This window comes from Marmota flaviventris, chromosome 17, assembly GCF_047511675.1.
Source record: "Marmota flaviventris isolate mMarFla1 chromosome 17, mMarFla1.hap1, whole genome shotgun sequence".
NCBI lineage: Eukaryota > Metazoa > Chordata > Mammalia > Rodentia > Sciuridae > Marmota > Marmota flaviventris.
In genome coordinates this window covers 23,201,837-23,216,683 of record NC_092514.1, presented here as the reverse complement: position 1 = coordinate 23,216,683, position 14,847 = coordinate 23,201,837, and the positions used below count along the sequence as shown (strand labels likewise).

The window sequence follows — 14,847 nt, the reverse complement described above, 5'->3', positions numbered from 1 at the left end:
CAGGATCACACACTCCCTCCAGCTCCTGAAGCTCCCTAAATCCCCCAACACTGAGCTCCAGGCTAGGCTCCCCAGTACCCATTCCCAGGGCTCAAACCCTTCTCCCTCAAGTGGTCTCTTTTAGGGGTGAGCTTTGCAAGTGTGGCTATGTCTCTCCATCTCTGCCACTGCTACCAACCTTCCCAGTCATCTCCACTCACCTCTTAACTTCACTCCTGCCTGCACGATGCATATAAACTAGATCACAGTGTACCTCTCTGCTTAGAACCCTCCAGCAACTCCCTACTGCAAACAGCAAAAAAACCCATCACCCTTACAGGGGCCTATAAAGTCTTACACACCGATCCCTGCTCCCCCCACTTCTGAGTTCATCTCCTCACATCTGTCTGATGCCAAAGCCTGATCCCATTTCATATCGTTTTAACCTCTGCACATCTCTCTGCTCTTGAAGCCACACAGCTGCAGCGATAGGAACTTTCCCTACTGGTGGTCAATAGGAATCTTTGGATAGCTTCTGAGTATGAATGATTTGGAAGAAAATTTTTAAAAAGAACTTTTGTCTAGTACTCAGCAAATCTAAAAAAAAAAAAAAGGATAGATAATCCATTTTGCACAGTGGTGAAAAAGGAAAGGATTTTATTCATTTACTTTTCCTCGGGGTCTTTGCAAAAGTTCTCTTTGGAGATGTACAATTCAGTCGTTTTCAATATAACCGCAAGGTGGAACAACCATCACCACTCTCTGATTCCACATCAAGGCAATCTACTTCTGAAAATCATTGCTGACTTTAAAAAATGTGAATATCTGGGATTGCCCTCAAGAGTTCCTGAGGTGTAGGACTCTGCATGTATTTCCTAAATGTTTTATTTATTTTAATTGTGTCAAAATACAGATAATATTCAACTTCTCATTTTCACCATTTTTTTTTTGGTGTGTGTGTGTGTTCAGTGGCACTGAGCACAGTCACAGTGTCATGCATCTGTCTCCACCACCCACCCATAGAACTGTTTCATCCTGCAAGACTGAAACTCTGTCCATCAAGCAATATGCAAAACTTCTACAAGCCCAGAATGTTTAAAGCTGGGGCTCTCGGAACATCCTTGAACCCATCCCTGTTTTGTTGGAAATGGTACTTGTTCAAGGTCATTGACATCAGGTCTGGAGCCCAGATTTGTCTACTGAAGCTAACTCTATAGCTGGGCATCAAATCCAGGGCCTCAGGTGTGCTAAGAAAGCGCTCTACCTGAGTTAAATTCCCAACCCTTTTCTGCCTTTGCTGAACATCAAAGAAAATGACCCTTCAGGTCATGGGCATTCTGGTGGGGGTTTCCATGTCGCCATGAACAGAAAACCCCGCTGATCCTCTCAGACTGATCTAGACTCCAGAGCTCTCCCAGGTGTGCACTCTTGATCATGGGGGCCACAGTGAAGGTTGGGGGTGACACGGAGGCAGCACATACCCAGAAGTAGTCACAGTAGCTCCACTCGGTTGGCTTTAACAGTTGCTGTTCAGGCATGGTGTCTGGGTGAGGGAATGTCACGCAATTTATCTGTAGGGTACAGAATAAAAAGAAAATGACTTCACATTAGAGGGTGGGAAAACGGGAAAGATCTTGCTCCCTGGACAGAGCACACTACAGAGGTCTCCCTTGGGTCCAGGTTGATGAACCATGCATAGGTATCTTCAGATGTTCCAGTGCTGGTAAGCATTCAGGCAAAGCTCAGGGGTGGGAAATCAGGGCAAACTCTTTGGAGGGCAGTTTAATAGGATCTATCACATGGCAAATATCTAGATCCTTCCACCTAGCAATTGCACTTTTAGGAGTCTGTGCTACAGATACGTTCATTCCAGTGTGCTGAGACATACGAACATGGTTTTCGTTACAATGCTCTTTATGGTAGCAAAAGGCCATGTCACAACCCCATCGTCCATCCGTAGGGGAACAGGTATTGTATCCATGGCAAAGGATACAGTGATAACATTCTTATACATTGATAAGGGAAGTGACTGGGACATACTATTATGTGGGAGGAAAAAAAGCAAGGTATAGAATAGTATTCTGTTTGTATTAAAAAAAAAAAAAAAAGGAGGATAGAAGCACATTTGGCTATTGGTATAGAATACTTTTGCCAAGTGATGAGACAATTTGCTCCTAAGGAAAGAATGGTGTGGGTGAGGGTCAGAGGTGAGAGGTTATTTCAAGATACATATGACATGAACAACGATAGTATAAAATTATAATCCAGGAACCCACTGGACTCTGCCCCTTGCCAAGGGAAGTACAGGATGCACAAATTGTCTCAGACTTTTTTTCTGCCCAGGCACGTTGGGGGTTGGTACTTGGCTGTCCCTGTTTTGTTCCTGCTGATGTGACTTCAAATCCTGCATCCTCTTTTTCCTATTGGAGATGGTTAATTGGTTTTCTCTGGGAGAACGAGCCCTGAGTCCTATCAAGTCTTAGGCCCTTTGTTGGCAGCCTAAATAACCTGCAAGGAGAGACTCTGGAGGTTAAAGGGAACAGCTGTGCAGAAAACCCAAGGTTTGGGGCACAGTAATGCAAACGCGGATGCTAACCATTGAGGTGACCGCTGCTATAAACTTCAGCTTGGAAGGGAGGGGAAGAAGCTCCTGCCTTGAGCCAGGGCCAGGGTCCATGGAGATGCCTCTGAGGGGCAGATTCACAAGCAAGAGGAGGAGTCCAGTATCACCAAATGATGTGAGGGCTCAAAAGAGAAGCTGGAATTCATGGTTTCTATGTGAATTGCCTCAATGGCTAAGTTTTGGCCCTTCCTTTAAAGCTTATTAACAATAAAAAAAAAAACAACACTGTGTAAGCCCCTCAAACTCCTCTGTCAGCTGAATCTGGCCCAGGCATGGCCAGGTGTGACCTCTGGTTCCAGGCCACTGAGGTCAATCTAGCTCCTTCCTACCCTAGCAGTCAGGAACCCAGGTCTCACCTGCTGTCCTATGAGAAGAGCTGAGAAGTCCTACCCAAAGGGACGAGCCCCCTTCTGGATACTGACATCTGGTGAGATAAAGTAGGGGTTTCCATTCTGAGAGACAGTAGGATCAGTGGCAGGAAAGACCCAGAGAACTCTGGAGACGGGCGGCACTGCATTCTACCAAGGTCAAGATCCAGGTGGGTCCTAAAGATTCCGGAGTTGGGGAGTGTTTTCCAAATGCTGAGCATGCAAGGTGGCCCTGGCCAGTAGTGGCCTGTTGGTTAGCCTCTCATGCTCAGCCTCTGGAGAGGTTCTCCCCACAAACACATTGCTACCCCTTACCCTCTTCCTTCCTCTTTTCTTACCCAAACTGCTCTTGGCCAGAGCCTCTCCTTGGGGAAATACTCCCTACAAAGGAAGATTTTACCATGAGAGGCAACTTCACCAGAGGTCGGTCAGAACAGGAAGGGGAAATGGGTCTTGCTCAGCCTTCTCCAGATGACCCACCCTCAGAGAAAGAATGCTATTGCCCACCCCAGGATGCCCATGAGGACAGATCCCATTAATCCAAAAGGGGTGATGATGAATCAGGAACAGCTCCTTCTATGACAAATCCCAGGTGACTCCAAGCTCAGCCATCTAAAAGGCTTCTGAAGGTCTCCAGGAGGGCTGGGACCCTTCCTAAGTTCCACACAGTTCCTTTTTTGTCTTAGAACTAAGGGGGAGTATGGTTTGGAGTCACCTAGATGATTTGTTAAAACACAAAGATGGACGAGTCCCAGAGCCCCGCTCTTAAAATCCTATATGGTTTCTTACCATCTTCTCTGTGGGGTCAACTTTATTTTCAAGATTAAATATTTTGTCTTCATTGCCTGAGGTTCTGTCTTCCAAATGGTCTTGTCTGTGGGTGGTACTTTCCATTGAACTTTTAAGTTGGTTTAGTGATTCCTTCCCTTCAATGATTTCTTCTTTATTTCTTTTCAGGACCTCTGATACATCTTTCATCTCCTGAAAAGATTCTGTTATTTTACTGCAAAACTCCTGTGCCAGCTCTCTTATAAAATTCTTTAAGTTGTAGTACATTTTTTCTAAATGTATCCTCAACTCCTTCACTGATATTTTTTCGATGGATTCTCTTATGGGAGCAGCTTGGTTTGTTTGGAGCACTTTATTCCCTTGTTTTTTCATTTTGTTTGTGCGTCTTCCCATCTAGCCGGGTGGTTCTGAGGCAGGATAGTTTCTACTCTGTCGATGTGAAGTGTCCCTGAAGGTTTCCAGAAACTCGCCTTTAAGGGAGAGACCAATATGAACAGCACCTAACGCACACAATATACAGCCTTAAACCACATAGCTCCTATTAAGATGCCTAGAGTTTTGTTGCAAGCCACAGAAATGATGTGTTCAATTATTGTCTACAATATAATCAGTCAGTTTGCAAAAAAGGGGCTTACAATTTCAAATGGGGGACAAAGACAGAAGTGGTATAGCATGTGAAGGTTAGGAAGAAGGAGAAGAAAAAAGATTATTATAGAAAGAGGAATTCATAGAGGTTGGCTATTAGCAGGAAAAAAGAATCCAGGAAACAGATAAGTGAGAGGAAAAAAAAATTATATATATATATATATATATATATAGTAAAAAAATAAAAATAAAAGGCTGGGCTTGGTGGTGCACACCTGTAATCCCAGTGCCTTGGGAGCCTGAGGCAGGAGGATCATGAGTTCAAACCAGCCTCAGCAAAAATCGAGGTGCTAAACAACTCAGTGAGACCCTGTCTCTAAATAAAATACAAAATAGGGCTGGGGATGTGGCTCCATGGTTGAGTGCCCCCGAGTTCAATTCCCGGTACCCAAAAATAAAAAAATGAAAAAAAAAAGTAAAAATAAAAGAATATACAACAAAACTGTAATATACTATTCAGACACCCAGGTCCTCAACGAACTGATGCATGAAAAACACTTGGTTTCAAAAATAGTAGAGATGTGAGTGATAGTGAAGCCAGAATTCGACAGGCAGTCAGTGTAGACAGGTGAATCAAGTCAGGTCGGATCAAGAAGGCCAATTTTGAGTGAGTCTGGGAAGTTGGAGACAGTCCCCTGAGGGATTGAAATGTTAATTCCTCCAGAGCCCTTCCCCCATCCTTATCCAGAACCTGCCCCGGCTCCAACCTGTTGCCAAGGTAACCAGCCCCAGGAATGGCCCCTCCCTACAGGGAGCTGTAAGATTGTTAATGGCGGTGTCCTGGGCTGCTCTACCCAGCCCTTCCCCCTTCAGCCCACGTGTTTCCTACCTTTGGCCCCCTCCCCAGCATTCCTAAGCCTAGTCAAGAAAGCAAGAAGGAGAAAGATAAGGGGAAGAGGGCAGGAGAACAAAGGAAGCCTAGGAGACCAGCTATGGCCCCTTTCTTCCTCCCTACAGAAGTCTATGTAACCCCTTTTTAAATATCCCTCTTTATACGCTTCCCTCCACGCGCTTCTCTAATGCGCAAACCTCAACATGCGGGGAAGCAGGACGCATGACCGACCCATAACCGGCGGTATCAATAAGGGAAAAATAAAAAAAGATCTGATAGAAAACGTTGGAAGACTGCACCCAGGAGTCTCTTTCGTGTTCCCCTGGTGAGATGTAGGAGCCTGATCTTAGCCCCTCACGTGGCCAATGGACCCCACCATTCCTGGTCTCTAATTTTTAGTCTCCAAATTTGATCTCTCCCGCTCCCACCGTTTGGAATTGAGGTCAGGCACCTTTCTCTCCCGGGGTCCCGAGGGCTGGGTAGCAGCGAGTGAAGGACCCGGCTAGGGGTTAGGGAGGGATTAGGAGACTGGGGATCCGGGAGCGGAATGTCCCTGGGTGCCCCGGCTGATGCCCAATCTGGCGGGATCCAGGGATCAGTGGATGTGAGACTGGGGAGGGGTCCGAGATTCCGTCGGTCCCCCCAGCTTTTGGAGACTCACAAAGCTGGAGTGAGCCCAGCTTTTCCCAGCCTCTCCAACTTGGGTTCCCCGGGGTGAAATGCTCCCAGATCCCAACTTCCCACTGGATTGCTAGGCTCAGGCCGATGCAGAACTAGCTGCAAACTCACAGATCTAGGCTCCGGTTTCTGCAGGCTCTGCCACACTGCAGGACCCAGAAGGTTCACCGACCGAGGGCGATGGATGAACTCCGGGAGAGAGAGCAGTTTTACCCGCCCTCCTGCCCCGCCCTAAATTAACCTGCCACCCAAACCCCTCCCCGGACCTGGCTCGGTGAGGCCCAGTCAAACCCTCCCATCCCCCAAAGACGTGCCCTCCAGGCCTGATCGCATGACTCTCCTGCCCCATAAAGGGCATCGCTGATCGGTGGAGGTCGGTTCCCTTTCCATTCTTTCGGGCTTTTGGAGAAGTTCCTCCTTCCTTTTCTTATATCGGACAAAGGAGTCTAGCAGTCCGTGATTCCTCTGGGGCCAACTGCCCCTCCAGTCTCAGGATTTTTCACTCTAAGCCTCCGGGAGACGTGATATTCCCGCTGTTGGAGTTGTGGGTAGCTGAGCTAAGACATGCCACCTTGCACTATTCCGCCATCGTTCCTTCTAAAATCCGGTAGGATTCCAGAGTTGGAAACTAGGAGGGTCAGAGGTCTAGAAGGTGAGGGGTTCCTCCAAAGGTCCTGTAACCACCAGGGAAGGACAGCTAGCTGGGTTGGGTTGGGAGACAGAAGTGAAGTCAGGAAAGTCCGAGGACTCAGGACACATCCTCTTGCTGCTTATTCCATTCCGGGAAGCCATCAGTTTGGGGATGGCCTGGCCAGGGGCCCCACTCTGGTTTCAGGATTTCTCACTCCCAGCTGGTCCCCAGGGACTTCCCAGCACCTGCTGGTGGGCATCTGGAGAACTGCACCTCACTGGCCTCCTGGGGGGCCCTGATCAGGCACCTGGCCAAGAGCTTGGTTTCCATTCTCATTTCATCTTCCCAACAACCCGACAGGCAGGGACTGTGAGAATTTTATAGGAAAAGCTGAGGATCACAGAAGTGAAATATTTGAATCCAGATCCCCTGACCTCAGAACTCAAGCCATAACGTCCTTTGCTCGTCACTCTGGACGTTTGTTGAATGGCTACTCGGTGACACGTGCCATGCCAGATCCTCCCAGCCACCTGCGCGTGCACGTTCGTGACAGTATTTCTCACTCTGGTTTAGTTAACGTTTCTTTAACAGCCCGACTCCTAGAGGAGGGAGAGCGTCTTTCCTCTGCAGTTTCTTTCGTGCCTAGTACAGCATCAGGTACACAGAGGGTGCCCCATAAATGTTTCTTGATGACTGGAGACTGGTGATGTAAGGTACAGCATCTGCCCTCGCAGGTTTGACAGTAAGTCACTGTGATTCTTTGGGTTGAATCTCCCATGGAGGCTATAGGAAGGGCCAGGGATCTGGGTGGCGGGGACGTTAGAGACTGTGGCCACTGGAGAAGGCTGTGCAGTGGACGAGTCCTAATGATGGCTCAGCAGTCCAGGAAAAGGGAGGTAAGATACGAATCTGAAAATGCTTTGCAGATAAACTTAACAGCACCGTGAAGTTGATTCAGTGACTCTCACCCAGGAGTGATTTTGCCCACACCCCAGGGGACACCTGGCAATGTGAAGACATTTTGGGTTGTCACAATTAGGACTGTTATTGGCATCTGGTGGGTAGAGGCGAGGGCTTCTGAGAAATAATCAATAATGCACAGACCAACCCCCCACAACAAAGAGCAATCCAGCCCGAAATGTCAACAGTGCCGAGGTTGACAAACCCCAAGGTGGCTGCCCGAGTGAAGAGGAGTATTTCCATCCACTGGGATGGGAAGAGGGTAGAGCCGTGGGCATAGAAGGAGGTGACAACAGTAGAGGGGGATAGCAAGGGCTGTGTGGTGTGCGCATGTCCAGGAAGCAATCAGAGCTGACATGCTTGCTGCAGCAGCCTGGTGCCACTCAGACACAGATGAGGAAACAGAGGCTCAGAGAGGTACATGCTCCAGCCCAGTGTCATGGGGCTGGAGAGGGGCAGCGCAGGGTGCAGAGCTGGCTTCCGACGTCTCTGGCCACTACTTTCACTTAAGTTACTTGCTCTGACCTGGGACCACCAGGCCTCAAGCCCAGGCTCAGAAGGTGCTGGGAGGACCTCAGTGCTCCATCTAGCAAGGGGTACAAGTCCCAAGCAGGAAAGAGAAGACAAGACAGGGCTTTCCCTATAGAAACTGCCATGTGTGGATCACTGTCCCCTCCTGGGTGACATTTTCCAGGCAGTTGATACCAGGGTCCAGCTACACATCTGGGAAACAGTCTGTCCCCTCCCAAAGCCTCTTAGAACAGGAAGAGTGCCGAGGCCATCTTGTACCTTGAATACACAGGAGATGACCTAAAGAGATGCTTTTTGTTCAACAATAGCTAAGGTTGTGCCAGCCACCTTCCCAAGTGCTTTAACACAAGAACTCCTGTAAGCCTCAACAGGGGCTGTTGTTAGCCCCATCGTACAGGCAGGTAAACCGAAGCACAGAGACATTAAGTTACTTACACAGTACCACACAGCTTTGTGTAATGATGGAGCAGGGTCTGAATCCAGGTGATCTGGCGCCAGACTCCACAAGCATGGCTCACCTGGAAGGCTAAGGTGGGGAGGCCCTCGCGGAGCACGGGGCTGTGCCAGAGAACAGAGGCCACAGCCTCCTCTGAGCAGCATGTCTGAGCAGATTGCCTGCAGACTGATGGAACCCAGTTTGACATCCAAGGGCTCCCGCAGAGCAGACTTGAATGTTCTCCCTGGAGGGGAGCTGATCCAGGAGGGTGGGGGAGAGCTGGGACTCCGGGTGAGCAGAGCAGGACCATGAGGGCCCATCCCCAGCCCCTTAGCTCCTACCAGGGTCCTGTGGCTACATCTGGGCTCTGCCAGGGAGTCAAGGCTGAGGATCACAAGAGTCTCCAAATTCTCCTTCCAGGAGAGCCTATGGCCCTGTGGCTATATGCTCAAGATTCGGACATGACATACTTATGCCCAGAGCTCTGAGCTGCCATTAGCATCCGTCACTCCCAATCAAACAACCTGCTCCACCTGCCAGCCCAACATTACTGACAGAAGAGACGAGAGCCAGGCAAGGCTGCTAGTCCCTGCCCGCTGCTGCCAGGCCACCCACGTGTCTACCCCTTCCAAACCAGCTCCAGGCTATGGAGCTTCAGAATCAAGCTCTGTTCTTGCTCCTCGGCCGTGGACATAACACCCTTTGCTGTCCGGGGCCTCCTGAGGATCAGACAGCATAGGAAAAGTTGCTCCCCTCGTCCGCACATGCCAAGGAGAGGGAAGGTCGCGTCCCAGCCTCCTGGGGAACAGGGCCATCCTTTCCTTCTGGACATCTCCTCCTGCAGAAGCCCCAAGTTCTGGAGGACCAAAGCCCAGAGAAAGAGGATGGGCACAGGGAGAGAGCAGAAGCATAGAAGTCGTGAACTGAAGACACGTGAGACCCTGGTGGTGGCCAGTGACAGGCTGGAAGGCATCTTGGGCTGGTGGGTGGGAGACCCGGCTCCTCACTCACTCTGGGACCCTTGGCCAGCCCGATGACTCCCTTCCCACAGCTTTGCTCAGTATCCCCAGCAGCAATTCCTCAAGGGCAGGAGTGTTTGTTGAAGAATTCTGGAAGTGCTGAGGACGATGCAGAATTCCCTGATCTGGCATCAGAGAGACCCACCATAGGTCTGGAGACCTTTCAGGAATCTGCAATTTCAATAAGTATCTCGGAGGCCTTGAATACACGTCACGGGCCATCTCATGAGACGTAGGTCAGTGGGAAGGAACAGGGGAGGCACCTCGCAGGGAAGGACAAGGTGTGCCATTCTGAGGAAGGCTCATTTGGCCCATTGGCAAGAGCTCTGGCTGAACCACAGAGCCTGGCAGGTGCCCCACCGCGTGGCCCGGGCACCATCACTCCAGGTCTTTATGACAACTGTGGCCAGCGTAACACTCATTCCTCCCACCACCACCACCACCACCATGTGTTCCTTTTTCTCCTTTCCCCCTATTTTGGGACACTCTGCTCCTGCTTTGCCCTGGCATTCTGGGGAAGCTGGTGACAATTTTGAACATGGAGACTATACCCTCTGTAAGTCTGCACCCTGGGGCTACCCTGCCTGGCCCCAGGAGCTCCCCTAGTAACTGGGAGGCTGCTGCAGGCCTACAGTCCCAGCAGGCTGAGCCTCTCTGCCCAGCCCTCAGAAAACAGAGGGAGGTAGGTCAAGAGGGACTGAGACCTGAAAAACCAGGTTGGCTCCAGAAGGGCACTGCCAGTAGGCGAGAGCACAGGTTTGAATCCTAAGTGACCCCGGTGAAGGGCCACTCCACAGTCTCAGCTTCCTCATCTGTAACAGGGTGATATCAAGCTCATGTGGACAAGGCTATGTGCCAGGCTCTGCTTTAGTGCTATGCATATACAGATCCATTCAGTCCTGGGAACATCTTATGTCTCAGGAGCCCTGATTCCCTATTTCACAGATGTGGACACTGAGTAACTTGCTCCAGCTGTTGCACAGCTTTTAAGTGCCATAAGTGACACTCTGGCTTCAAAGACCCGGTCCATAATCACTCGTCTCTATTGATTATATGAACTACATACAAACCTCACATAGCTAGTAGGCAGAACGAGTCACTCGGAACACGGTTTATGTGTTATAAATGCACATAAAAGCTATTAGTATTGTTGTTCTTGTTCGCCTAACTCTCCTTTTTCTGCAAAGCAGAATCTTAGTAGGCCAGGGGAATGCACCTCTCCTGGTTTGATCTCCATGGGGGTGGTCAGAAGGGCTCAGGATGGTGTGAGATGGAGCCCAAGAGAGTAATCCCCTGTCTCCAATACCCTTGCACTTGTGAAGACAGCAAAACCTGGGACTCCCCCCCCCCCCCCCCGCTTCTCAAGTCTCTGAGCTGTGGGCTGTCTGAGCAGCTAGACAGCTCCCCTCCCCACTTGGAGGGCCCCCGTCCATGTCCAGCTCCTCAGTCCAGCATAGAGCTGGGATGGGGAGGTGGGGGAGGGGCTCCCACTCATCTCCACACGGGGGGGCCCTCAGTGGGTTTCGGAAGAGCCCTGGGGGGCAGATTGGCCCATCTAAGTGGAAGCTGCCTGCTTCTCATTAGGAACTCCCAGGAACTCTATTCTTAGGGCGCTTTCTCTTGCTTTTAACTTTGACATCTTCCAGAAGTTTCCCTGCACAAAAGCAACCCCGCCGTGGCTGTAATTTGCACGTCACATCACTTGCACACAGCATGGTCCACCCCCTTCAACCGACTCCCGCACTCTCGTAACCTTCCCCTGCCCGCCCCGCAGAAATGGCTTCTGCATCATCCCCAACAAACCCTCCTCCCACTCCTTCACCGGGGGAGAGAAGGTGGAAATGGGAAATTGACAGAAGAATGGGGAGGGGGGGCGCTGGAGAACTTCAGCTCAATTCAAGCTTTTTGGAACTTCTCCGGTTTCCAGGCCCAGGCAATCACTTCTGCTTGGCGGCCCACGTTGCCATAGCAACAGGCCAGCTGTGGTCCAATGCCCCAGCCTGCTGCCCAAACCTGGGAGCACCCCGCGGGAAGCCACTTACTGTGATGGTGTTTTCCTTGCTCTGCTTTTTGCCTGGTGACAAGGATCCCAGGTTCTGGGGAGAGAGGTAAGAAACATCATCAAAGCTGTTCTCCATATTGGACTGTTATTCCCCCACCCCCCCCATTCAGGTTCCCTGAGGGTGGAGGGATTGGTGGAAAGCCCTGTGCTGGGGAAGTTCAGGGATGCTCAGCCTGCTGTGAACTCCCCCATCACCACGCTCTGGGCCAGGGCACAAAGGAAAATTTCTGAGCTCGCATGCTGCTCCTGTGCCCGGCTCTCAGGCGAAGTGGAGAAAGCTTCCTGCACAGGCTACGAGAAAAATTGTTCCAAACCAGGTCTCCCCTCCTCTTCTCTTCATTCTGTGATTTGGAGAGTTAACCCCTCCGCTGCCCTCTGCTGGTAACCGGTTCCACATGCGGCTCACGGCTTGCGCGGGCAGAATCCACTGGGGAGTGAAGAGTTAAAGCAGATGGCACCGAGGAGGACCTCCTGGCACTGAGGACTCAGCACATGACATGTTATTCAGAAACCCCCAGGTCCAAAAGATCAAACCCTAAACACATAACGTGTGCAGGGGTGCTGCTCAGCCGCCTCCGTGACTTGATGCTCTCTCTCAAGCTCAGGAGCCGGGAGGAATTTCAGAACAGAATGGAGCGTCCGTTTTTGGACTGACTTTTTATTTATTTTTTCTTGTTGCCAGAAGAAAAATCAGGGTCCCAAGTATCTCTGAGCCCACAAGTCCTCAGCAGCTTGCAAAAGTTCTAGGATGGTGCTCAGAGGGAAAATTAAAGGTTGCCAGTATTTGTGTGTGTGTGTGGATGCATTTGCCATAGATGCATCTGCATAAGAACCTAGGACCCTAAAGAGAACCTTTAATCCTGGGTCTCAGGTGTTCTATCAGCAATTGCATTTGAAATTCAACCCTAAAGGTCCCCAGGCAGGACCTGTAGTGTCCCCATCTTGAGTCACATAGTGACCTGGGAAGCAGCTTACTCTAAGGCACTGAGGATAGCCATCCTCTGGACATCCTGGGGCTGAGACTGAGATTTACCCTATCTTTGGGCAAGTATAAGGAAGTGGCTGTCACTTTTAATAGGATAGGAGAAGCAGAGTGGGGCTTCTCCAGGGAGCCTCAAAGAAACCAGCAGCCCTATCCCCAGGTCAACATAACCCTGGACCACCGGGTCAGATGAGCATGTGTAGGAGGGGGTTAGCGCCAGCCTCAGGAGCCCAACCATGACACAGGCCTATGGGGCTTTAGTGAGTTCTTGCCTGTGCTCTGTCTTGACTGCTATACAGTCCTACCTGGGCTTTTAAATAAAGTCAGCTCAAAAAAACTGATAGCCTTGGAGTGCTTAGTGCAAAGGAACCTTAAGGACTATCCATTTCACAGACAAGAAACTGTTTACTAGTTTTGAGACCCCAGCCAAGAAACCTGACCTCTATGAGTCTCTGTTTCACCATCCGCATAATGGGTTATCACCACTGCTCCTCAAACTTTGAGATGTCTCAGAATTCACTGAGGTCCCTGCTCAAAATAGAGGACCAACCGCATCCCCCAGACATGCTGGCTCCAGCAGGTCAGTCTCAGGTGGGGCCGGTTCTTTTCCTACAAAATCTGGAGGTACACTGATCTGATCCACCTGCTGTTGTTTTCTCCAGATGCCTCTCCTTAGGGTAACTGCCTGACCACCCCAGAAGGCTCTGGGGCAATGTCAGACTTGCGGTCAACTAGAGCTTCCGTAGACATTTTTAAGGCATCAACCCATCCAGCTGGCTCACCCCATGCCCTCCCCCATGCCATTAGTGCTGTTCCAGGGCACTTGCCAAAACTGCTCAAGGAAGGAGCAGTCAGGCAGGGGCCACATGGCAGGATCCCCAGGTACTGGCCACCAAGGAGAAGAGACAGGGGCAGAAGTCCCTCCACAGGCTCTCTTACGCAGACACTGGCCAAGCACATACCTGCCACCAGACTGCAATCTCTGTGGTCTGCAATCTCTCTGTCATGGAGTAACTTTACACCATCGCCACTGCAGCTCACCAAGGGGCGCAACCAGGGCCCTGGGAGCCTCGGCCATAGTCTTGGTGTCTGCATATGGTTGCCATGATGATGGGGATGCCGAGAAGGAGGAGAAAGATAACTAAGGGGAAGGGAGCATTGCAAGAGCCACCATCTAGTGAGGGCTTGCTTATTATGGCAGGTACCAGGCTTGGCATTTGCCAGGCTTAATCTCATTTAATCCTACAACCCCAGCAAGTTGCATGGCTTCTCATCTGTTTTACAGACCGTGATATTGAGGCTTGCAGAAGCTACATCATCCAGGGTCACAAGACTAGTAAATAGACCTTGTGGAAATTGGAAACTAAGCCTGCATAATTCTTTCCTCTATTTTCCGCCATCTCTCTGCTTTGAGACCTGAGACAGCATCTTGTTTTCCAAAAGCCCTTGCGGCGGGGGGGTAGGGTGGGGTGGTGTGTGTGTGCCGACAAAGATCCCCATCATCCATGAGCATTTACTTTGGGATCACCTGTATAAGACTCTGTGGAATGAGATGGGTCACCTCCTCCTTTATAACTTGGGCCGGGACAGGAATACAAATCATGCATCTAAGTGTGGGAGTCAGTACCTCCCCTGATTTCTGCCCTATCAGCTGTGTATCACTTCAACCAGTGTGAATCAGGTATCAGGGGATGCCCAAGGCCATACCAGACTCCGTGTTTGCCCTTGATGACCTGGGACTATTCATTCCAACTTCACACACATCTACACGTCACATACACGCATCATCGTGGATGTGCGTACACACACACTCATGCACATCATATATACACACCCCCACCTTGTAGTACGCCATGGAAAGGACCCAGAGGAATGACCCCTCACCACAGTGAAAACACTCACCAGCTGCAATTTGGTTTCTAAATACTATTTCCTATTAAAATGAACCCCAGTTTCTTGGAAAAGTGACTAATTCCAAATGCAAGGTAGACCTGGAACATCTTATCGTGCAAGGAGGTAAGAAAAATCCACAAAGATAAAACAAAGGGACACAGGAGCCAGCTGAAAGGGGCTCCCACAGGCCACGTTTGGGCCCCTTTGAGCAGAAATATGAATGATTTCAATGGTAACTCCAAAGTGGGAGGAAGGAACCTTCATTCAGAAGAGTGCCAATCAAAATCACAAGCAATAAGATCGCCGTGTGGAAACCCCAATGTCAAAAGGGGTTAAAGCCAGAATCACTGCAGATGTTCAAAGCCCTGGGGGGAGAAGAGAGTTGGGGAACAGGACAGTGACTATGTATCACCCCACAG

At 50.2% G+C, this 14,847-nt stretch overlaps 1 protein-coding gene across 4 annotated transcripts in view; it reads right to left on the bottom strand.

Moving 5' to 3' along the window:
* Gas7 (growth arrest specific 7) overlaps positions 1-14,847 on the bottom strand; it is a 230,518-nt gene that overhangs the window by 27,832 nt on the left and 187,839 nt on the right. For all 4 annotated transcript variants that reach the window (XM_027946796.2, XM_027946793.2, XM_027946799.2 and 1 more), the window contains 2 exons: positions 11,534-11,587; positions 1,461-1,550 (listed from right to left, as the gene is read on the bottom strand). In XM_027946796.2, the coding sequence (XP_027802597.1) occupies positions 1,461-1,550; positions 11,534-11,587 (144 nt within the window). The remainder of the gene's footprint in view (positions 1-1,460; positions 1,551-11,533; positions 11,588-14,847) is intronic.